General features: G+C 34.0%; 1 protein-coding gene across 1 annotated transcript in view; it reads left to right on the top strand.

The window, feature by feature from the left end:
• Positions 1 to 25361, top strand: part of LOC122755124 (triadin-like) — a 326758-nt gene that overhangs the window by 104823 nt on the left and 196574 nt on the right. The window contains exons 5-7 of the mRNA XM_044003480.1: positions 9506 to 9535; positions 17964 to 17990; positions 24484 to 24504. Coding sequence (XP_043859415.1) covers positions 9506 to 9535; positions 17964 to 17990; positions 24484 to 24504 — 78 coding nt within the window. The remainder of the gene's footprint in view (positions 1 to 9505; positions 9536 to 17963; positions 17991 to 24483; positions 24505 to 25361) is intronic.

Genomic DNA, 25361 nt, shown 5'->3' with positions numbered 1-25361 from the left:
AGTTAGTTTCTACTTGTTTTTGTTTTTTCTTCATTCTTGAAGAGGACCATGACATCAGGGTGATGTCACGACTTGCAGTGAATTGGGTTTAAGTGAGGGAGGGCTGTGCAAGCTCACCAAACTCACTCTCTCCTCCAGAGCCATCTGGGTCCAGTGGCAAGATCTATATCAGGATGAATGGAGATGTTTATCAGGATTACTACAAATGACCCTGGATGCTTAAGGTAATTGGGGCTAAGTGACTTGCTCAGGGTCACATAGCTAGTCAGTGTCTGGGTTTAGATTTGAATTCAGGTCCTCTCAACCTTAGGGGCAGTGTAATGTCCCCGTGCCACCTCCCTGCCCCTTAGTTTCTACTAAAAATACCTTGGGTGTTACCCCTCTATTTTGCAATTTTCAATATAGAAAGAAGGAAGATTTTATAACTCAAACCATTTCCTTTTTTTAAAATTTTTTGGTGAGGCAATTGGGGTTATGTGACTTGCCTAGGGTCACACAGCTAGTAAGTGTTAAGTGTCTGAGGCTGGATTTGAACTCAGTTTCTTCTGACTCCAGTGCCAGTGCTCTATCCACTGTGCCACCTAGCTGCCCCACCATTTCTTTTTTTCTAAGAACATTGTAATAATGAAACTTTTTTTTTTTGGTAATCAAGATCAGGATTAAAGTGATCTCATTCAACATTAAGCAAACTTAGCTTGAAAATGGACTTTTTTTGTTAGCTTGTTTATTTGTTGGGCAGAAAATAAATCCATTTGGTGGGGGAACAGTGGAGCTTTAAGATAGGGTACCTGAAATCTCACCTCAGTGAAATCAAGTCTAGTGCTATTTAACATCTATGACTTTGGGGGGGAAGGGAGCATGGATATGTTCATTAAAATTACAGATGACATAAAACTGGGAGAGACAGCTAGCATGTTGGATGACCAGATCCAAATAAGATAGCCATGAGGAAAAACTTTACTCTAAATTTAAAATGATGAAATTTCATGAGCAATGACTGTAAACTCTTTCACTTGGGTTAAAATAAATCAATGTCATAAAAATAATATGGACAAGGAATGGTTAGACCGCAGATTTTTTTTCTGAAAAAAATATCAGGAGATTTTAGTGGATTGAAAGCTCACAATGCACCCACAGTAAGGAATGGCATTCAAAATAACCAATATAATTTTACACTGCAGTAAGATTGATATACTGTCTGTCTAGTCAGTCAGTTACTCTTTATTAAGTACCTACTATGTGCCAGGCGCTGGACTGGGGATACAAAGTCAAAAGACAGTTCCTGCCTCAGGGAGTTCACAATCTAATGGGGGATCTAGAGAGGAAGTTGTCTAGCTGTATTCTTTTTAGTGTGATCAGACCACATGTTCAGTATTATGTTCAGTTTTGGGCACCATTATAGAAGAAATATTTAAATTATTCATTTTTTTTGTGAGGCAATTGGGGTTAAGTGACTTGCCCAGGGTCACACAGCTAGTGAGTGTTAAGTGTCTGAGGCTAGATTTGAGTTCAGGTCCTCCTGGCTTCAGGGCCAGTGCTCTATCCACTGCACCACCTAGCTGCCCCAAGAAGAAATATTTAAAAAGTGAAGGAGTGTACAGAGGAAGGGGATTATAGAAGGCCTCAAGATCACCCTAGATAAGGATCAGCTGAAGGAATCACAATTAATTCATTTGAAAAGGAAAAGCATTCAGCATTTGAATGTGTGTTACCTGGTTGAGGGATTTGTCTTGCTCTTCTTGGTATCAGAACTAACAATGGGAATTGCAGAGAGGCAGATTTAGACTTGATATAAGTAAATAGGTGCTAAAAATTTGTTATCCAAACGATGAATAAAATGCCCCAGGAGCTAGTGGACTCTTGCTCACTGGATGTCTTCTAACAGCTCAGATATCCAACAATAGGTCACATTATGGAAAGAGTTCTTACTTGACTAAAGTTTGAACTAGAACGTCTTTCAGGTTCATTAGATTTTTTTATTGTAGGTATTTGTGCCTATGGCATTGTTCTACTTGAAAACTTTCTATGGATCCCCATTACCTACCACATAAGGTATAACATTCAAGATTTTCCAAAACCTGGCTACTTCTTGCCCACCAACATTATCTCATGCTACTCTCCTTAATGTAGTTTAGGGAGATTAAGTGACTTGTTTAATTTGAATGCTTCTCCTTCCCCTATTTATACTGTAAAATATTTGGGAGTAAGGCATGTCTCCTCTTATATTAGTAACCCAGCAGTGCCTTACATACATTAAGTACTTAACAAATATTTATTGATTCTTGCTTCCTTTGGATATTTGTTCTACAACATTTCAGCTAGGTTTCTGGTCTCTTCTTGAATTTTTATAATAATTGGAGATCAACAAATCAGTTCATTCCTATATTGGGCAACTCTACTAGAGAGTTCTTCCTTGTACTGAGTCAAAATTTGCCTCCAGGTAATACTTCCCCATTGGTCCTACTTCCACTATTTATTGCTGCATAAAACAAATGCAATCCCTTTTAGAGAACACATCCCTTCATCCCCTTAAATATATCTGAAGACAAACATTTTCCACTATGTGTGCTCTTACACAGGTCATTTCAATAGTCTTAATATGATATAGTTTTAAGTCCCCTTCACATTTTCCTTGTCTCCCTCTGGAAATGTTCCATTCAGGGTTATTTTTAAATATCCCCCTCAAAAAACCCTGACATTTATTATGGTGTTCTCAATGTTGTCTGATCAGAGCACATTAATAGGAACCTATTCATTTCTTTGTTGTGAGAACTATTCTATATTTGACCAAAGGAGATTTTAGAGATCACCTAATCCATCCCCCTCCCCAGCTTCATTGATGAGGTAACTGAAGCCCAGCAATATCAAGTGTTTTGCCTAAAAAGGGAATGAATGTCCTAAGCTTGAGATAGTTGGAGTTGAGATGGAGTGAAAATGAGAGGTTTAGACTGTGTGCAACTTTATGGACCTGCATAAGAAGACTAATATAGTGTCACCACAATGTGTTATGCCAATGGCTCATTTTGTCAAGCTCTTCCAGACACAGAGCCCTTGACAGCTTTACCAGTGGAGTGAGAGTACTGGCAGGTTCTTCAATTGTAGGTATGCTTTAAATATGATTTCAGAAAGAAAAAGTTGTATCTGCTTTTAGAAGAACACCTAAGTATGGAGAAACTCATCATTAAAAGGCAGCCACTTGAAGAGAAATCCTTTGGCCATTTGTACCCATCAATTCAAAGAAAAATATTTTTTAAAAACTCTGTGTCCTACATATACCCCTTACACTTCTTCATTGGAGTTGAGAAAGTGGGCAGAGAGTGCTTGGAATTATTCTATATTTGGCCCATCAACAAGCACTAATTGGGAGCAGCTAGGTGGCACAGTGGATAAAGCACCAGGCCTGGATTCAGGAGGATCTGAGTTCAAATCCGGCCTCAGACACTTGACAGGTACTAGCTGTATGACCCTAGGAAAGTCACTTAACCCTCATTACCCCTCAGGAAAAATAAAAACAAAAACAAGCTTTAATTGTTGGTATTTTAATTGTAATCCCCACTACCCACTTCCACCCCCAGTGATCAATGAGTAGATGAATAATGAAGTAATGGAATTATATCACTGTGGATATTTCCATGCCATATCTTACTATAAATAGAATTAGATGACAAAATTGGGTTGCAGCTAAGTAGAAGCATGACTCACCAGTTCTTCTCAGAGAGGCAAATGATAAGAGTTAGCAGCATTGATTTTATCATGCATCAGTAGGTAACAAGAAACATGATTTTGCAGGATACTTGATGACCTAATTTTGCAGTATTCACAATAAACATTTGTAAAAAGAAAATAACTGTACAGCTTATGTACCAACATCTCTTATAGAGAATGAGAATCGCAGATAAAGGCATTCTGTAAAGAGCTAGATAAGACTATCCAAGAAACATCAACATATACTTTAAAACTGAAAGCCTTCAATACAAAGGTAAGCGTGGGGGAGCATAGTTAAAGATATCATGTAAAACATGATTTGGGAGTAAGAAAAAATGCTAATAGCTTATAGACTTTAAAGAAAATCTCTTAGGCCAATAATTCATGCTTACTTTCTTTGAGAAAAGTCAGCAAGCAAGGAACCTACAAAGCCCCAAATATCATCACCAAAATAAGCAAATGAATGAATAAGTAAACAAATAGATAAAAATTGATTGTATTTTAATTGACATGTAATAATCAATTATTAAAGTGTGAGGTACTTTAAGTTAAATGTGTATGCTTAGGCCACCTGCTTACTTGAACAAAGATGAAATTTAAGAGAAAATCTGAAGAAAGAGTGTACAAAATGGGAAGAAGATATGGTTTGCAAGTGAGGCAACCATGCAGACTAATTATAGACTGTAAGCACCTTGAGGGCAAGGACTACCTTTCTTTGTATCCCAAGTGCTTAGCACAGGATCTGACAGAGTATTTGCTTAACAAATGCTTAATAATAATGCTAACCATTTATATAACACTTTAAAGTTTGCAAAGTGCTTTACAAATATTAATTTATTTTTGTGCTCCCAAAAAAGAAGAGATTAATTAAGCATCTACTAAATGCCTCTTATGTGTAAGATACTGTTCTAAGCCTTCTACAAATATTATCTCAGTTTATCCTCCCAACTCTGGGAGGTAGGGGCTATTTTTACCTCCATTTTACAGTTGAGGAAACAGGCAAATAGGTTAAGTGATTTGTCCAAGGAAACACAGCTAGTAAATATTTGAGGCCAGATTTGAAATAAGGTCTTCCTGACTATAGGCCCAATGCTCTATGTACTATGACACCTAACTGCCTCCTTGAGTAGCCCCCTATGACACTGCTATCGGTGGTAGGTACTACTATTATCACCATTTTATAATGAGAAAATTGAGATAGATAGATTTAAATGATTTCCATAGAGTCACATCATTAGTATTTGAGCTAAAATTTGAATTCAGGTCTTCCTGATTACATTTCTATTGCCCTACTGACTTTGTTGTTGTTCCATTGTTTCAGTTGTGTCTCACTCTCTTCATGACCCTGTTTAGGGTTTTCTTGGCAAAGATACAAGAATCATTTGTGATTTCCTTTTTCTAGCTCATTTTCCAGGTGAGGAACTGAGGTAACCAGGTTTAAATGACTTACCCAAGATCATAAAACTAGTCTGGGGCCACGTTTGAACTCAGGAAGACGAGTCTTCCTAACTTCAGGCTCAGTACTCTTATCTATTGCATGTATTATTAGCTGCTCAGAAGTTTACCAATTAGCTATCTCTTAATTGTTGATTGATTGGGATAAAAATTATAATATGCAAATTTGCCACATATAATGCATCTGGATAATGAATTTATATACTTCTCATTCTGTTTAGAGTGAAGTTTGCCCTGGATTAGGGAATTAGTAATCTGAGGTACCTGACATGTAACAGTTACATGATTATAAGAAGCATAGTCAGGATTTGAAAACAAGGCCTCAGCCTCTAAATATAGTCTTACTTCAGTTGCACCATATTATGAGTTATTTCCTGTTTTGGACCCAGAAATAATTGTAGAAACATCCTAGCAAATCATGATGAATTAAACTACTATTCAATCCCTGTTCATTTAGTCCTAATCATAAAATAGTCCACATTAGTATTATCAAGAGCTAAGAAAGCAAAGCCTAGTGAAATCTGTTTGAGTCCATCATTCATTTTCTCGGAAAGAGTTGAGTATCATTTAGATAAGGAAAAGGTCTGTATATTTTTTTTGAAATCTCAGTATGATCCATTACTGTCAAGATGTCAGAAATTCAACACTATCCTGTGTTTGGCTCTTTCCCTCAGGGGCTTGCTTAAGTGCTGGGGGGTGGGGGAGTGATCTGCTAAGGCATGAAGGAATTAGAAAGTTAGTCTTGTCTCATCCTTAAATTAAAGAAATTGAGGAGAGGAAAACATTATACATATTTGTTAAGTATTTTTAAAGTTGATTTCAGGTGCATACTCTTTCATTTGGATGTTGTTGTTCCCAATTAAGTGACTTGGACAACCCCCATAGCAATTAAAACCTTAATATACTGGGTACAGAACTCCATTGACTCATCTTTAGTTTGTTCTCATGAAAATGTGGGTGCAAAATCATGGAAAAAAAATAACACACACTTTTAAGAGATCAAATTGGGGATTTGAGAAACGAAAGATAATTGTTGATCATGGTACTCAACTTCCAAATCTAGATTTTTCATATGTAAAATGCCTTAGGACTGAAGCAACACAGAAAATTGATAGTGGGGATAATGATGATGATGAGTGTAGGGAATGCTAGTTCATTAACTTCGATTTCCTTTTGATGATAATGAGAAAATTTTAAAGCATACTAATTTCTACCTACTGAGTTTTTACCGGAAATCATGGGGGCTGAAAAAAAAAGAGGTTTTCATTTCGCTGCTCTTCTCTTTTCATTCAACATATAGTTATGATGCATCCACTAGGTTCATAATCTACTGCTAGGATAGAGTTAAGGGGAAAATAAGAAGGTATGATGATACCTGAATGTCATATTAAGGAGTTTGGATTAAATCTGAAAATAATTGACTATCATTTTTTGTTTAAATTTTATTTATTCATTCATTAATTTGTTTGTCCATTTGTTTATAAAAGTATTTTATTATTTTCAAGTTACATGTAAGTATAGTTTTCAACATTTGTTTTCATAGGATTTTTAGTTTCAAATTTTTCTCCCACCCTCCCTTCCCTTTCCCCTCCCCAAGACGGAAAGCAATCTGATATAGGTTATACATGTATAATCACATTAAAAATATTTCTACATTAGTCATATTGTGAACAAAGAATCAGAACACAAGGGGTAAAGCTCAAAAAAGAAGGAAAAAAAATAGTCAAAAAACTAGAAACAATATGGTTCAATCTGCCTTCAGAATCCGCAGTTCTTTTTTCTGGATGTGGAGACCATTTTCTATCATGAGTTCTTTGAAATTGTTTTGGACATTGCACTGCTGAGAAGAGCCAAGTCTATCACAGTTGGTCATCACACAATGTTGCTGTTACTGCGTACAATGTTCTCCTGGTTCTGCTCCTCTCACTCAGCATCAGTTCATGTATTGACTACCATTTTTGACAAAAGAGCAATAACAGGATGAATAAGAATTTGAAGATTAATTTGGTAGCATTGCATAGTATAGGCCATAGCAAAAGATTTGAGGGAGGGAGTATAATTAGGATGCTCTTGAAGTGATCCAATAAGATGGGATGAGAAAGAGAGGGATTCTTTGAATACTTCAAAGGGATCATTTGGACTTGTTAGGTGAATGCATATAGATAAAAAGGAGAGGGGGGAAAAAGCAACTATTATGACAACAAAAAGAGCAAACATTAAATATTAACTATTTACAGAACACTGTGCTAGGTATTAGAGACAAATAAATACAAAAAAGGGAAAATTACTGCCCTCAAGGATGTTACATCCTACTGGGTTATAAATCTAAAAGAATAGTGATGGTATAAATAGGCTAGATGATAAACTTAATTTTGCATATGTTGAGTTTGAGCTGTTAATATAATATCATCAAAGGAAAAAGTAAGAAAATAAAACCAAAATAAAGCAGCAAAAACATCTTAGAACTGGGGTGCTACTTGTTCTAAAAGTCTGGTGACAAAACAGAGAGAAATGTAAAAGAAATACCACTGAATTCATTGGCCTAAGAAAAATACTGCAAAGAACATAGGTGATCAAAGAATGGATGGAGGGGACAGGACGGAAATGAATTTATTAAGTTGCAATAGTGACTCCTTGATATTATACATTTGAATGCAGAAACCTGCTTCTGGGTTTCCATGATAAAATGTTCAAAGTTCCCCCATGTCCTACAAAAATATTCCTCAAAATCAGCAAAAAGTGCAACATACCACTGAATTAATTAACATATGTGCTGGTTTAAAGCACTTAAGGTACCATTTCCCTAGTATAGGTGTCTTACAACAGCTGTACACACCAGATAGATTCCTCTTTCCAGGATAAAAGATGATGAATAGTGAGCATATAAGAATTTGATATTAAAATTTGGAATACATTTTTAAACAGTACAATGAATGTTCATTTAGGGTTTTTTGTCAATTTCAGATAGTTACTAGTTTATGTCAATAGCTAGAGATGATAGAAAATATAATATATAGTATGATAGGAAATATAAGCTAGATAGAGACCTGGGATTTGCTCCTGTAAATACCAAATGCATAATGGAGATTTTATCCAAGGAATTGAGAACCATATCTATCTAATAAATTTTGATGATACTTGCATATTAATGTAGTTTCAGGGAGAGAAAATATATATATTCCACATGTAGGGATTGAATAATCCTAGATGAGATGAAGAGGATGGAAATTAAAGATGTTTGGTAAGATTAGAGAAGAAGATGATAGGAGGAAAGCAAGGGACATCATATATATATATATGTATGTATACATGTATATATATGTATACATGTATACATATATATACATACTCTAGTTTTAGGGCAATCACTTCACAATGCTCATTCATTTTTTCAGCATATACTTTCTGTTTAGTTATTATTTGCATTATTCACTGTTATTAGCAAAACAGAAAAGAGTAGTTGACATTTTCTGTAACATATGATTATTCTGCCTCTAGTGGGCTTTGAAGATTTATATTTTGTGAAATGAACAAATTTTAGTAAAGATATGTGTCAGATTTTTTTATTATCCCACGTTTTAAATTAAGATGAGACAAATATATAGAACGCTTCTATAGCACTTATATACAACTTGAGTTCTTTAGATTATGAAACTTTCTCAATCTAATCTGTTAAAATATACCTTTTTCAATATGATTATTTAAAGAATCAGAGTTAAAGTATAGGGTTTTTTTCTAATAAGAATCTTGAAATTCAGAAGATGCTAAATTCCAAATTAGAATGTTCAGATTTTCTGATTGAAGTCTGAGTCCTAGTCTATTCATCTCTAAGATGATGGAAAAAAAATTGCTAACAAAAGTTTGAGTCCCTTTTTAAATGGGATGTGCCACTATTTCATGGTATGTAGAACAATAATTGTGACATAATTCTTGAAGAATTTTTTGTTTTAACTTTTTACTTCATTCTGTCATGAGCACAGACATATTTAATACTCCTCCAGCTCTATTAAGGTGTTATTAATGCTGTTAGCTTAAGCTGCACAAAAGTTTATCTTCTACACTTTTCCTTTGAACACAGCTCTGGATACCTTGATTTTGGGACCTGTAAACATATTTTCTGAATTTCCTAGTATTTGTATTTTAAGGTCTTTATTTCTCAATGTTATGAATAGTCAAAGGATATCATTATTTAGTTTTATGTAGTAATTCTGGATAAATGGATCATTAAATATTAATTCAGGTCTCCTTAGATGCTGACTTCCAATTCCATGACAAGGTTTCTTTTTTTTTTAATGCAACTCAATTATTTGAATATGTTTTAATACTCTTCTTTTTCTTATTTCAGCAGCATCCAAAAAAGAAGAAAAGAAGGAAGGTAGTTAAACACAACTTTGTATATTATCAAAAGGTCTATCTTGCAATTAATGTGTCATTCACTCATTTATTTAAGAAATATTTATTAAATGTGTACTATGTGCATGCAATATGTTGGAGTTGTCCTAAAATTATAGAACTAGAATTTTGCAGTAAGGGAATCACAATTCTAATCCTCAAGGAACTTGTAAGCTCTCATGACAGATAAACTGAAGGCACGAATAATTATAATACAAGGTGAAATATCATAAGTGGGTAATACAAAAAGATATTATTCAGTCCCTAAAAGGTAAAAAGTAAAATCTAAGGACCAATTTCATTCAGCTTATTTTCTGGAATATTCAGGTTTGGTTTTACATTGGTAAATTCCCAACATAGACAGAAGAGCTGTATTCAGAGCTGCATTTTTTATTTTTTTTTACATTTTTTCCTAACGTTAAATAGCATAAAAGGCTAAAGTTGTTGTGGTACAGTGCTCCTGAATGCCCAAATAAGTTTAGTCTCTTTGATTCCTCATGGACACAATTTTCAGAAAATCTTATAGCATTTTTTTTAGTCTTTTGAATGACAAATGTCTTTCCAATTCAGTTTCTAGGAGAGGCATTTTCTGAGATAAATGTAGCCTTTTCCAAAGGCACGGGGATGGGCTGGATTATTTTTGTTTTCCAAATCTCAGTTCTATAATTTTAGGGGCTAATCTTGAAACATTTTAACTATAGCAAACCACATGGGACCTCTTGCACTGTGACTCCTTTAATCTCTCCCATTAGCACAAACCAAAGCCACTTCTTTCACTCTAGCTTCGAATAGAATCTAGGCATACTCTCCTTTCTCCCTATCGTCTCACTTCTTTAATACTTCTTGATGTTTGTTTATCTTTTTCTTTTCAGAGAGAGGATTCTAATCTTCTTTTCATAAAGATTGAGACAGGATCTGCAGAGATCTTTAAAAATGTGCAAGGGGTTGGCAATTTAGTAAAATGATTCTAGGGTATTTATTTTGACTTCAAAAATTACCATTTCTATTATAATGGGATTTTGACAGATTCCAATTAAATAAACAAATGATATCTTTTACATTATAGAGCTAGCATTGAGATTTTGCACAAGCTCATTTAATACCTACAGAGTTGTATTCTGCTTATATAAAACTAGAAAAATAAGAACCAGGCAATAATCAATAATACATTTAGGGTAAAATTGTATATGTGGTAGAGCTGACTAAGGAAATATATTTTCTTTATTCTATTTCAATCTCTTCCCATTAGTTCAGAGGGTAGGGGGAATCCATACATTCATTGAAGACTTTCACAATAATAAGCCCTTTGCTGGGAAATTGAAGTAATGAAAGCACTTATATATGTTCCCTTCCCTTCCCTCCCCCAGCATTTGAGGGAAAGAATTGTATATATTTAGGATAATTGAGCCAGAGAGTAGAAGGAGGAGACATAGATGACTCTGGGAAATAAGAATTTGTCATGTTAGATTTGGGAAAAGTGGGAACCTGAGCAATTATGTTTTCAATCATGGAAATGGAAATGAAAGTATAAAAAGTTTCTGGGTGCTCTATAGTAGTACTTAAATCGTATCCATAAACATGAGCTTTTATGTTATGATTTTCCTTGATTTAGCTCTACTTCCTAAACATGAAGTACTGATTTTTATTTTAAGTCCCTTATTCACTCATTCTTCTGATAATTTAATCAAAAGTTTTTCTTTTAATTCCTTTGTAAACAGTGCTGTCGGTTGGTGGCTTGTCTTGTTGCAGTTTTTGACAATTCTCACTCAGTATCAGGAATGAAATATTTTAGGCAATTTTGCCATCAGGAAAACTACAGGAGTCTCTGTTTGTTTTAGGAGCTATAAAATTGGATCTGCTATTTAATTTTTGTATTTTTGTTCAATTTCTTACATATTTCCCTAGTTCTTTCCAGTTTTATTATATAAAAGTAAAGAATTCGATTGCTAATGTTAGAGTATCTTATGGCCCTCTTCTAACATTGGGAAAAATAATCAACAACTGTGTAAGTTTGTTAAGGATGACCCCCACCCCAAAACTTGGATGAATTTGCTGACAAAAAACAGCCATACAATTTTATGAATCTTGAGTTTGTCTCCCTTGCTTCATCTCTTCTTGTGCATGACTAGGAATACACTGGTTCAAGTTTCCCACCCTACATCTTGCATACTGCACATCCAGTAAAGATAACAGACCTCTTTTTTCTTAAGGGGCTCTGGATATACATGGTTTGTCCAAAAAGTGGCTATACTGTACCAAAGCATCATTTGGAACAAATGACTTGAAAAACAAGCCCAGGGGCTAAAAGACCACTAATAAAACAACAAGATAGAATAGCTGACGTTGATGGGTCCTTAGTTTCTTACCAACAATTTCTTGACCTACTCTTACTAATAGCAATTTCCTTTAGAGTTTTTTCCTACCCTACTTGAATCAAATAACTCTTACAAGCCTCTTTTCTAAAACCTGACTATGCCTTTCTTTATGACTGTAAAAACAATTATGAGCATGGCTTCCATGTTTTAGTCTAATCTGATACCATATTTGTGGTTGTGACTCTTTTATCACTATACCTATTAAATTAAGCAAACATTTGGGTATTGTTTTCCATTACCCAATAGTTATAGAAAATGGTGAAATGGATTATCAATGAAAAATTCAAGTAAGCATTTATTTTGAGATTACTATGTTGAAGGACTTGCTAGGAACTAGAGATACAAAGAAATAGTGGAACATATCATATCCACAAGTATCTCATATTCTAGTGGGGAATGTAACTAAACATTGGTGTTAATACAAGAACAAGACAGACATGCCCAGTAAATTTAGTTTCTGAAAATATCTAGAATCTTGAGACGTTGTTCAGATTGGGACAGTCATATCTGTGTTTCTTGAATTTTGCTCTTCCTCTATACAAATTGTCTTAAAAACCTTCAGTACAGTGAAATAAATAATGTGCATTTCTCTTTTGATTAGTAAACTCTAAAGAGGTTTAATATTATTATTACTTTTGTATTTCATGAAATTTGACATTTCACTTTCCTTGGGCATTTCTTGCTATTTTTTAAGACTATAACTAAATAATTGCTAAAGTGGAATAACTATCCATAATGAATTGGACAAATTGAGAGCAAAATTGCTGCTTTTATTTCCATCTACTCTGAGCCTTTATGATCCTAATGAAATACAGTTGTTTAGTTCTCTGACCAAGAGTCTTAAAGGTACATCATCTATCTATCTATCTATCTATCTATCTATCTATCTATCTATCTATCTATCTATCTATCTGTCTGTCTGTCTGTCTGTCTGTCTGTCTGTCTGTCTGTCTGTCTGTCTGTCTGTCTATCTATTTATCTGACTGTCTGTCTCTGTCTCTATCAATCATTTATCTAAACATACACAATACATATACATAGACACATATAAATATCCATATGTACCAAGTAAGTTTTTATTACATTTTTAGTAGAGTCAGCAGATGAATGCTAAGGGGTCATATTGCAATTTAGTAGCATATGTATTTACTAGCTACTTGTAATATCCACTGATAATTTATATAATACTTGCTTTTTTCAAAGTTGGCATTTTCAAGGTTCATAATACCTAGGTATTATGTTTGTATAATAATGGTGCTCTTATGCCATCTGCCAAAATAATAAGATATTCCATATAGATTAATATGACATGATTCCATTATAAATAGATCCCACTATTCCCTCTATGTTTCAGGGAAAGAAAAATACATCTATTGAATTATTTGATTTTTCTTGGCAGGCTCATGATTTATGGTATGTTTAACTTTCTTCTTTTTATTTTTTCTTATTTTCTCAATGAGTTCTGTCACATACCTGACACCCAACCTCAAAATCTATTTCATGCTTTCATTTCTGTACAAAAATATTAAATGCAAAGCACTATTGATTATTCTTACTAATAGAAAGGAACAGTGGCATGAATAATCAAAACCATCCAATAACTCACCTCAAAATATTAATTTACAGTAGTCCTATGTGGTCTACTCAACATTAGCATAACAGAACTCATTAACTTTCCTTCAAAGCACACCCTTCTTCTGAAGTTTCCTTTTTGGAATGAGGGTACCACACCTTTCTCAGCCACCCACATTCACAATTTTACTTTCATCCTCACTGTACAATTCTCACCCTCCTTACATAGCCAACCAGTTGCCAAACCATGTTATTTCTGTTTTCAATGCATTCCTCTTATAAATCTCCTTTTCTACAATCACAATGGTTACCTGTTTAGTTCATTACTCACAACTTCTCACCTGAACTATGCTAATAGTCTTCTTAACTGATCTTCTTGCCTCATGTCTCATCCACTTCAATCTGTCCTCCACACAGCTGAAAAACAGGCTTTCCCAAGCACAAATCTGACCATGTTATCTCCTACTCATTGAATTCCAATAGATCCCCATCACCTCAAAATAAAATGAATAAAATGTTCTGTTTGTCACTTAAAGCTCTTCACAATGTGTCCCCTTTCTCCTTTCTAGTTGTCTTAATATTTTACTTCCCTCCAAATATTCTGAGATTCAACAAAACTGTTTTTCTTGCTCTTCCTTGTACATGATGTTATTATATCTGTGCTTTTAATTGGCTTTCTCTCATGCTTGTAATGTTCTCCCTTCTCACCTTTGTGTTCTGATTTCTTTGACCTTCAACACTCAGCTCAAATTGTCTCTTCTGCAGAGGCCTTTCCCATTACACTGTGTCAAATTATAATTATCATATATATCTATATCTATATCTATATAGATATAGATAGATATATACACACATACATACACACATATATATATATACATTTACATATAAACATACACACATATATATATAATTTATCCCACCCTTACAGCCATTAGAATGTGAAATCTTTGTGAGTAAAGACTGGTTTCACTTTTTCTTTTAATCCTCAGCACTAAGCTAGGTGTTTAGCACATAGTAAGTGCTTAATGAATCCTTGGTGATTGATTGCTTAATATCTTCACCCTACCCTGACCCCAGTGATCAATTAAACAAGAGGACTGATCCTATCCATGTCTTTCTTTCTATTATGTTCTTTAGAACTCTGCAAGCCTCTGTTCTGTTCTTCCCTTACATTAAATATATATATATATATATATATATATATATATATATATATATGTATATAGTATATATATATATATATAATTTCTATACCTTCCCAAGGGGCTGTAGAAGATTCTAAACCTGTGGCTCAGAACAAAAGGATAAAATTCAGTTCAACCCAATTCAATCCAACTTAACTCTAAGCCTTAGGGTACAAAGATCAAAAAAAGGCCCAGTCCCTTAGATTGATGAGCTTCTGATCTATCAGAATTAAGGTGGGATGACAAAAAACAAACAATATTACTACAAATTAGAATGCAGTGAAAAAAGAAGTAAGAATATGATGAAAGATACACTCAGGGAGGGTTCAATTATGGCATTAGGATAGAGTGGGAGGTTAAGAAAGGGCTGGAACAGCAGCTAGGTGAGACAGTGGATAAAGTGCTGGCCCTGGATTTAGGAGGACCTGAGTTCAAATCCAGCCTCAGACACTTGACACTTATTAGCTGTGTGACTCTGTGCAAGTCATTCCACCCTCATTGCCTCACATATTAAATAATTACATAATTAAATAAAACTTTAAAAGGCCTGGGAGGAAGGAAGGAAGTATTCCAGCAGAGAGAGATTATGAGAATCCATTCTAGGTATGGAGAATAGCACATACAAATGCATGAAGGTAGAAAAGGGTCGTAAGCCCAATTTACCTACAATATAAAATGGAGGAAAATTATATTAACTTATTTGAAAAGTAACCTGAAGTTATATAATGGAAATGACAAACTAACAGCAAAGAGCTTTCCTCAATTCTCTTCATTTAACCAGTGCATTTTAACCAAATTAATCAACAACTCTGAATTTTTGCATCCAAATGACTAGTGAATGAATTTTCCAGAATATTCTCACTGCTTCTCTCTGTCTGTCTGTGTCTCTCTCTGTCTTTCTCTCTCTATTTCTTTGTAGAGAAATAGTCACTGATTCAATAGGTCAATGCAGGGTCAAGAATGGGATCAAATTTCTTATTACCAAATGTGTGTGTGTATCTTTCTACCAGACATTTTGTAGTGGTGAGGTATCCAACTGGGATAGCAATTAAAAAGAAAGCAGTTATGAAACACTGGAAATGTCCTCCATTCTCCTGGAGATTATTTATAAAATACTTTTTACAAAATTATTAAATTAACAATTTCCAATTCCAAATCATCCAAAATGATTAATTGGGTTGGAGAGACACTTGAGAAGTAGGAACAAAAGCTCCAAGTTTTTTATTCTCTTTATGTGTCAGAACCTTTATAGTGCTTTATAAATGCTTATTGAGTAAATAAAGGAATCCAGGATAACATGTTATTCTTAACGTATAATATTATTTGCTTATTATTTGTTAACATTGTTACATTTTACAGAGTCCTTTCTTTATTAGAAAAATTAAAGCAAACTATACCATATTTTAAACTATGATTCCTTTTGGCTAAAAATTAATGTAATTTCTCTGGGCACCTCAGTTTACTACTAAATAGCACCAAATCTTCTTGAAGAATTTCCTAAAAAAGTTTCAATTATTTTCTAAGAACATTAAATTATAGTTGTTGATAAGGTAAAAGAAAAAAAGGAACAAAAAACAGATTTAAAGAATAAAATTCATAGAGAAACAACTTAAATTTAAACCTACTTTTCCCAAGAGGGAGAGGGGGAAGAAAGACCTAGAATTAACTTTAATATTTTAAAATATATTTTGTAAGCATTTATTATTTCTCCTTCCCTACTGTCCTCCCAACAGAACAATTCATTTTAAAAAAAAACAACAATACATATACTCCATCAAAACAATTTCCCAGATTGGCCATGTCCAAATGTACTAATCTCATTCTGATTTTTAAGTTCATTACTTCTCTGGCAAGAAGTAGATGACATGAATCATCTTCAGTTCTCCTGACTCATGGTTTATCATTTCACTAATTAGATTTCTAAAACATTTCAAAGTTATTTTTCTTTATAATATTGTCATTGTACATTGTTCTAGTTCTGCTCACTTTCCTCTACATCAGATCATAAAGGTCTTCTCAATTTCCTCTGAAACAGTCTACTTTGTCATTTCCCAGGTCACAATAATATTCCATTACCTTTATATTCTAAAATTTGCTTAGTTATTCCCTATATCTTCTATATCAATTTGGAATATTGACCTAATGTCAAAGGATATACACATTTACTAACTTTTGGGGCACAGGTACAAACTGATTACCATAATTCCTGAACCTACTCATGGCTCAGTCAAGCATTGGTGTACCTGTTTTCTCTCAGCACCTTTTCTTCTTTTGTCATCTTAACCAAACCGATGGGTATGAAGCAGAACCTAAGAGTTGGTTCTATTGATATTTATCTAATTGTTAGTATTTTGGAACATTTTATATGGTTATAGATTACTTGGATTTTAGTCTTTGAAAAGTGCCTCTTCATTTCCTTTGCCCATTTATTTGCTTTCAAGCGGTAGGACTCAAGACAAGTGACTTGACCCCTTTTGGTCTATATTCCCTCATATGTAAAATGAGAAGGTTAGAGGAATTCAATTATTTCTATTGCTCCTTCCAACTTTATCATTCTACGACCCTATTATCCTATGAAATAGGTAACTTCACAGTCCTTCAAACAGAATGGTATCTCTATCGAATCCCATGTATAGTCACTTACTAAAATCAATGTAAGTACATTTATCTTCTGTAAACATCCACTTCATTTCCTTTAAAATTCTTATTTTCTTTCATGAAAAATAGAACTTAATATTGTCAGAATGTGAATTGTGTTGTCTGGCACTGAAGAAGTTAATGTATATATGTGAATGCATATTGAAGAATACATATGGGTTAATACATAAAGGTGAACATGATGAAAATATTAGCTAATAATTATTCATAAAATCAGCAACAACTAAGCCACATGTTTTAGAAAATCGCCCTCTCTTCATTTTTTTACTTAACTTCAAAGCATGAGCATCATTAACTTCTTGACAGATGACTGTTAGTAACTGTTTAACATATACCTATACTGAAGTAGATTATCTCTATGCAAAAACTATTTGAATGACTTTTCATTTTTGTATTATATTTATGTGGCCAATGTTAAAATTCCCCAATCCTGTTCTTTAAAAAATGATGTCTGCATTAACCTCTTTATTTTCTGAAAATACAGTACTTGCATTTAATACTTTTTTTGGCTGAGAAAATAATGCTTGTGATTTGCTTCTTGAGAACATTTTAAGTTTGATCTAATCAGTTTCTGATTTATAATATCTGTCTGCTGAACAAGGTGTTTCTCTGTTTTCAGGCTCTAAGATAACGAAGACAGCAGACGGTAAGGGAAAAGATATTTCTTTCTTTTTTTTCCTTTCCAACCTAAGAAAATCAAAATTTATCATTTCTACTTTAAGGAGCAATCTAAAACAACAACAGTAGAATAAGCTGAATAGAAAGCTCTAAGTCAGAATTGCTATGAAAAGTGAAACATTTGGTGTCAATAAAGGAAAGTAAACTCTGCCAACACTACTCTGCCAGTCATGTCTCAAAGGAAGTGTAGGTTTGACAAATAAGCATTTTATGGTTTATGCACAGATTTAACATTAAACATTTGCCTTACTAGTAAATATTAATAGAAATGTGTTAGTTATGTCATTTTTAAAAGTTGTTTTTCTGCCAATTAGTTTTATAAATGTTACCACCGATGAGCTAGAGTTCTATTTCACCTTTGAATAGAGCCAGCTCTAGGAAAACATGTAGTCTGTCTTCAGTGTGTCTGCTTCATACTTTTTTGTTGTCCTGCCTAAGTAGTTTTCAGTCTCTTATTTCAGTAACCCTTGTCCTTCCCCAATCTCTATTGCCGACAATCAGAACCTTTCACAGGACCATAGAGTCCCAGAGTTAAAAATTACCTCAGGGGTCATTTAGACTGATGAGCAGGAAGCTCATCATAGCTCCTATAGCTTTCCATGAATAGCCATTAGCCTTCTTCTTGAAGGCCACCTGTAAAAGAAGATTCAGACTTCCCTATCTTCATCAGAAAGGGACCCTGGAATCCAGGGGGCACAGAAACCTGTGTAAGACACAGGATGCCCTGTTTATAGGCTCTCACTGCCTCAGAAAATTTAGTTTGGCATTTCCATGAATTCCCAATTGTAAGGATTTGTCCCCCTGCTTCTTTCTTTTAGTTCACAACTAGCTTCAATGTTTAGAAGTGTATGTTAGATATACAGAAACAACATTCATTTATTCAAAGCCATATTTTAGCCAAAAATTGAGAGGAGAGGTAGTAGCAGTGAACAAAATTCTATCAAGACAATGAATATAACCCATTGGTATTTTGTCATAAGGTAAAACATATTTCTTCAGTCACTATTAGAACATGTACAGCTTCTCTTTTCTAAGAGCTTCCAATTAGATTTAATTGATAGAAAATGCATAAATTAATGACTATTAAGAAATAGGAGATAGTTTGTCCATTATTTATTGTTAGAGGACATATTTATAAAATACTAATGCAGAAAGTAAGAGGTTTTGTTGACAAAGACAGTGGAATTGTTTGCCATTTCCTTCTCCAGCTAATTTTCCAGATGAGGGAACCAAGGCACACAGGATTAAGTGACTTGCCCAGGATCACACCACTAGTAAGTGTCTGAGTCCAGATTGGAACTCATATCCTCCTGACTCCAGGCCCAACACTCTATCCACTGCACTACTTAGCTGCCCCAGGAGGTGGATTAGTGCTCATAAAATATGTGGGATTAGTTATGGAAACTTTTTCTTGTGAACAATGGGATGTGTAGTGGAAATAGCACTGGTTCTATTCAAAAGATGTGAATTTTAATCCAGGCTCTGCTGCCTGCTCCTTATGTGATTTTTGACCAATCACCTAACCTCTCTGAGTCTCAGTCTTCATATATGTAAAATGAAGATGTTGGGTTACTTAACCTTTTCTGTTCCAGATGTGTGATCTTAAGAGTGAAATATGAAATATTTCCTAAAAATTTTCTCCACTTTCTTTTTGAAAACAGCTCCCTAATTTTACCAGAAGAAGATAATAATTCTCAGAACAGAGTCCCCTTCTATAAAAATTCATTAATGCCAAACACTGAATCAGGAATCATTGATTCTATTTTTCCATCTAAACGTCTATGAAAACTAAAATCTCTTGAAGTATGTTGACTCCTACATCTCACTAACAGCCAAGGCTGTATCACCACTTGATTTAAAAGCTTGGTTAATTTTGGTTAAAAAATTTTAGGACATATGAGTTCTTATCTATAGAATGAAGATAAGTTTCTATCTCAAATTAAATACCACCATTGTGTGTTAATAATCTGGCATTTTGTACACTTTGAAGAGACAATATTCAAAATATCTCTCAGCTTAAATATCTACAACAAAGATTACTGATGACCTAGATCAATATTTTCTCTTATTCTGTTCACCCTCCGCCCCATTCAAAGTTTATCTATCTTTTACAAATTCAATTTAATTCATCATATTTTTATTAAGTACCTATTGTAAGGCACTGTATTTATTTTTCTCTGGGTCCTTGTCTCTTTGAGGTGACAGAATTTTAAAATGGACCTATCAAAATAATCCTTCGTAATAAGTTAACATTATCTCCCCATATCAATACAGTTAAGTGCAAATGTTTCCAGAGTGACATAAATAGTCAACCAGAGAGTGGGAATTTCAGATGTTATGGCAAGCTGGCAGGATCAGACAGCTACCTTTTGCTGCTATTCTTTAAATCATGTCACTTTGCTACTTACATGACCTATGACTGGGCCCCACCTTTCATGGTAGTGCTTTTTATTTCTCATGATTTTTCTAAGAGAACAAAGCATAAATCCTGATGAACTGCTCATGAATTTTCACTCCTTGCACAACTGTTCTGTTCTCCACTAAAATGATTTTTGCTAATATTAAACAGAGAAAAAAATTAGGAATGAACTCATCTTGGTTGTGTCTTCCCTTACAAATCATAAATTACTAGGAGGAACAAACATTGTCAAAGTTAGCCTAGATGATCTCTCAGGTCCTTTCCAGTTCTAAATTTCTGTTATTCTATTACCCTATGACCCTTTCTTGGATGCTTCTCAAGTGAGAGAGAATTTCTATGAAGAAATTCTATTTTGAATGCCAAGTTCAAGTTATTCCTGAGCCTATCAGTAAAGATTTATACTTTCCAATTGAATATTTCCTTCCCATTGTTGGTGAATGATAAATTATCCAAAGTTTTTTTTTCCTAGCCATATAAATGTACTTCCTTTATCTTATATGGAAAAGTGTCCATGTGTAAATCAAATATGAGTTTAGTTGTTCAGTAAGAGCTCAGCACTTCTCCAATCCCCAAAGGTGAGTGGAAATACCACCCAAACACAGATAGGTTCCTTCCCTGCTTACAATTGGTAGAGACAATTAGGACAGGGTCAAGGCCTTTATCAAGGATGAGAAAGTGAAGGGAGAGGTAGGGGCAGTGCTAACTATAAACAAGACAGAAAAGTACAATTTGTTTATGTTATATTCCTATATTCTTATATTGCAACCCCTTTTGGACTATTCTCCTCTTAGTTCATATCAAAGTCATATCATGATAATGACTTAATTTGTTACCTGTGTCAGGGGTATCTGAATTTTCAACATGAGCATCTACTTTAATGTATAGTACATTGAATTTGTAGTCTAAATTCTGACTCTCCAGATTACTAGTTGTGAGACCTTTTGGCAATTGATTTGTCCTCTGTGAACTTCAATATGTTCACCAGTGTTGCCAAGATCCATTTTAGGAAACCTACAAAGGCAAATTTATTCTAATAATAACAATAATGATATAAGATAATAGTACTAAGATGTTTTCATTTCTAATGTGATAGATACTATTGTTGTATTGTACTGACTGCTAATTGTTAAATTTTCAGTGTGGGCCTTTAATTTTCAGAAATTGGCAAATGTTACAAACCAGAGCTTAAGGGGGAAGCTAGGTGGCACAGTGGATAAAGCACTGGCCCTGGATTCAGGAGGACCTGAGTCCAAATCTGGCTTCAGACACTTGACACTTACTAGCTTTATGACCCTAGGCAAGTCACTTAACCCTCATTGCCCTGCAAAAAACAACAACAAGCCAGAGCTTAACTTATTTTGTGATTGTCTATACTTAAGAAAGTGATTGAAAAAATGTTAATAATGCAGAAAAAAATTAAAGTGTGTCCTGTGTTGTTGAGAACTGGACAGAACAACTCTGTATATATAACCCACATAAACAAAAGCTCTTTGAAGGAGTTCCTCAATAATTTTTAAGAGTGTAAAGGGACCCTGAAACAAACAAAGCAACCAACAAAAACCTTTGAGCTAGATAATCTCAAAGGTTACTACCAGTTTTGAATGTGATAAGGCTATGAAAGGACTTCATCTCACATTAAAGCCCATCAGTGCTTCTAAGACTAGATGAAGTGAAGTCTAGATAATAAACAGTCATGTGATCTTGGGCAAATAACTTGGACCTTCTTTGCTTCAGTTTACTCATCTGAAAAAGAAAAAAAAGATTCTTAATTTCAAATCTGTAAACTTATAAAAAATTTTGATAATTGTATTTCAATATTTTGATGATTAGCTTTCAACAAGTGTATTTCATTATTTAACAAATGTTTTCAATTTATTGGTTTCCTTATACATTTTATTTTATGCATTTACAACCATTATTCTGGGGAAAAGTATCCATCTACTTTACCACAATGCTGATGGGGTCCATGACACCATGAAGGTTAAAACCCCCTGAGATAAACTCAATTTTCTCTCAGGTCCTATCCTTTCAACTTGAATATAGGTTGTTGATGAGAGATAATGAATAGGGAGAGATGTAAAAATTATGATAATGGGAAAATTATTTTGGTAAAAGGAATGTGTATATGGAGATGTCTGTGAAGGCAAAAGAAATGAAAATATAAAACTAAAAGGAAATGGCAGGGGGCCATGTGATTAACAAAGACAAAAATAAAGTATTTACTGGCTTCAGAAACTTGTTAAAGCAAATTTAAGGTCTTTCTGGGTTTATCCAGGTTGAACTGTTTGTATATAAGCTACACATTACCTATGAGACATGTTTGGCAAAAACAGAAATCTAGAGATTTGTGGAATTCCTTCCTTTCATTTATTTCTTTATTTATATTCACAATAAAAATTGACACACTATTTTTTTAGATTATATATTCTGTTTTATTCTGTGGAGAAAAGATTTAAATTGAAAATTTAAAAAAAGATTGTTCATGTGTTTAATGATAAGAGACATTATTAGATTTAGCAACCTGTTCATTCTTTATTTGGAATCAAAGAAGTATAAATATGAATATATCAATAAGATAAATATTAATTTAGTGCAAGGATTACTGGATTTGAATCATAAGTCCTAACATGAAATTCTGTTATAATTCAGGGACTTTCTCAGTTTGCTCATCTGTAAAATGGAAGAAGGAAAGGGGGAGGAGACAAATACTTATTAATCACCTCCTGTTAGGCACTATGCTAAGCACTTTAAAATACTATTTCATTTGATTCACAACAACCCTGTGAGGAAGTACTATTATTATCCTGTTTTAGAGATAGGAATACAGCAATTAAATCACTTGACCAGGGCCACATAGCTAGCAAGTATTTAGGTTACATTTGAACTCAGATCTTTCAGGCACTAGGTCTAGTGTTTTATTTACTGTGCCACCTAATCCTAGAGCTATGGTTATAATAAAATGAGATAATGTTTATTTTTTTGCAAACCATAAAGTGTTATGTAAATGCTATAATGATAATGATTATGAAGAGAAAGTAATGATGATTTCAGTAACTCTGACTCCCCATTTCTTTTTATTTAACTTGAGATAATGCCGATAGTATTGTTATAAGGAACAAATGGGGTTAAGGGATAAAACAAAAAAAAATTAACATCAAACAATATAATAGTATAAAGTTTTATAAAGTAGTATAAAATACATATATAAAGTGAATGTCACCAGTATTGTCTGTGAAGTCTCTCTTTATGGAAAAGAATCAGAAGAAAAAGCATTTATTTAATGCTCACTGTGTACAAAACACTATTCTAAGTGCTGAGTATACAAATGGAAAATTAAGAAAGTTGCTTTCCATTCTCCAGGAACTTACATTCTAATTGGGAGAGACCATGGATTACAAATTATGTTCAGACCACAGATTATGTTCTGTTCATAGCAGATGGAAAGACTGTGAAAGCATAGAAAGTAGCACAGCAGATCACAAGGCCCTGAAAATCTAGAGAAATAATGGCAAGGAAGATGGTCCCCATCAAGAGGATAGTAGAGTCAGATTATGGGATACCTCTGGCAGACTTGGGAATGAAGAAACCAACATCTAACTAACAATGAGTGTCCTGAACCAGTGGGAACTGGTCTGGAATAGTATAGGCATTTATTTGGCATAATTTACCTATACACCTCTGTTTCTGTGCATATGTTTTAAAGTTAGATTAAAATACCAATCAAAAATAAATTTTTAAAATTTAATTTTTAATTTAATTTTTTAAAAAAATAAAAATTTTAAATTAAAAAATGTTCAGCAGGTATTGTCAACAATACCTTACCATCTTTCTCCTTGCTAAACATATAAGGGTAAAATACAATTGGCAGGATCTTCTTCATTTTACTATTCAAATAAAAACCATTTGTCATGGGGGGAGTGGGGAAGAAAGATAAAGAACAAAATGCAAGAGGAGGAGAGAGTAAAAAAGGGAAAACCAATGAAAACTGTGGTCTCATTTTTTAGTAAATTTCTTTTTTGTTTTCCTTTCATGTTTCTTTCAGCAGAGCGTTCCAAGGAAAAAAGTAAGATAGCAACACCATTGCTTTTGTGCCACACTGCATTTTTATTGCTGTTGTTCTCTGCCCAAGCAAATGCTGTTGCTTTGGCTGGGCAGTTCTGTATTCCTTTCCAGAAGCTTCCAGCTTTTAAATTGTTTTAGTTGCTCATTGTGTGAATGAAATTGTCAAAGCCCTGTTTGGCTTTGTTGAATGAAAAGGTACTCTGGCTTATTAGGAGAGAGTCCCATACTAATGAGCTTCAGGGCAAAAGGTACAGGGTCTTTGGCTCAGACTCATGTAATAAAGAAATAAGACTTTCCAGATCACCTGTGATCAGGTACAGTGATCTAATGGAAATTAATTAACTAAAACATTTGTCTTGGGACTATCAACCTTTGCTCTTAACAAACTGGTTATTTCTCTGTCCTTTCAAAAAATGAAATAGGGGCAGCTGGGTGGCGCAGTGGATAGAGCACCGGCCCTGGAGTCAGGAGTACCTGAGTTCAGATCCGGCCTCAGATGCTTAACACTTACTAGCTGTGTGACCCTGGGCAAGTCATTAACCCCAATTGCCTCACTAAAAAAACAAACAAAAAAAATTTTTTTTAAATGACATAAATGTTTCCTGAAAGGTAGGTTACTTTTTCATAAATTTCATGATTACCACCTTCTATTTTACTGACACAGGTTTATTGAGAATATGTGAGGGGGGCAACTAGGTGGCGCAATGGATAAAGCACCGGCCCTGGAGTCAGGAGTACCTGAGTTCAAATCCGGCCTCAGACACTTAACACATACTATCTGTGTGACCCTGGGCAAGTCACTTAACCCCAATTGCCTCACTAAAAAAAAAAAAAAAAAGGCAGAGAATATGTGAGACA

The sequence above is a fragment of the Dromiciops gliroides genome, chromosome 4 (assembly GCF_019393635.1).
Source record: "Dromiciops gliroides isolate mDroGli1 chromosome 4, mDroGli1.pri, whole genome shotgun sequence".
NCBI classification, from domain to species: Eukaryota; Metazoa; Chordata; class Mammalia; order Microbiotheria; family Microbiotheriidae; genus Dromiciops; species Dromiciops gliroides.
The sequence above is the reverse complement of the archived record's forward strand: the minus strand, read 5'-3'. Positions and strand labels throughout refer to the sequence as shown.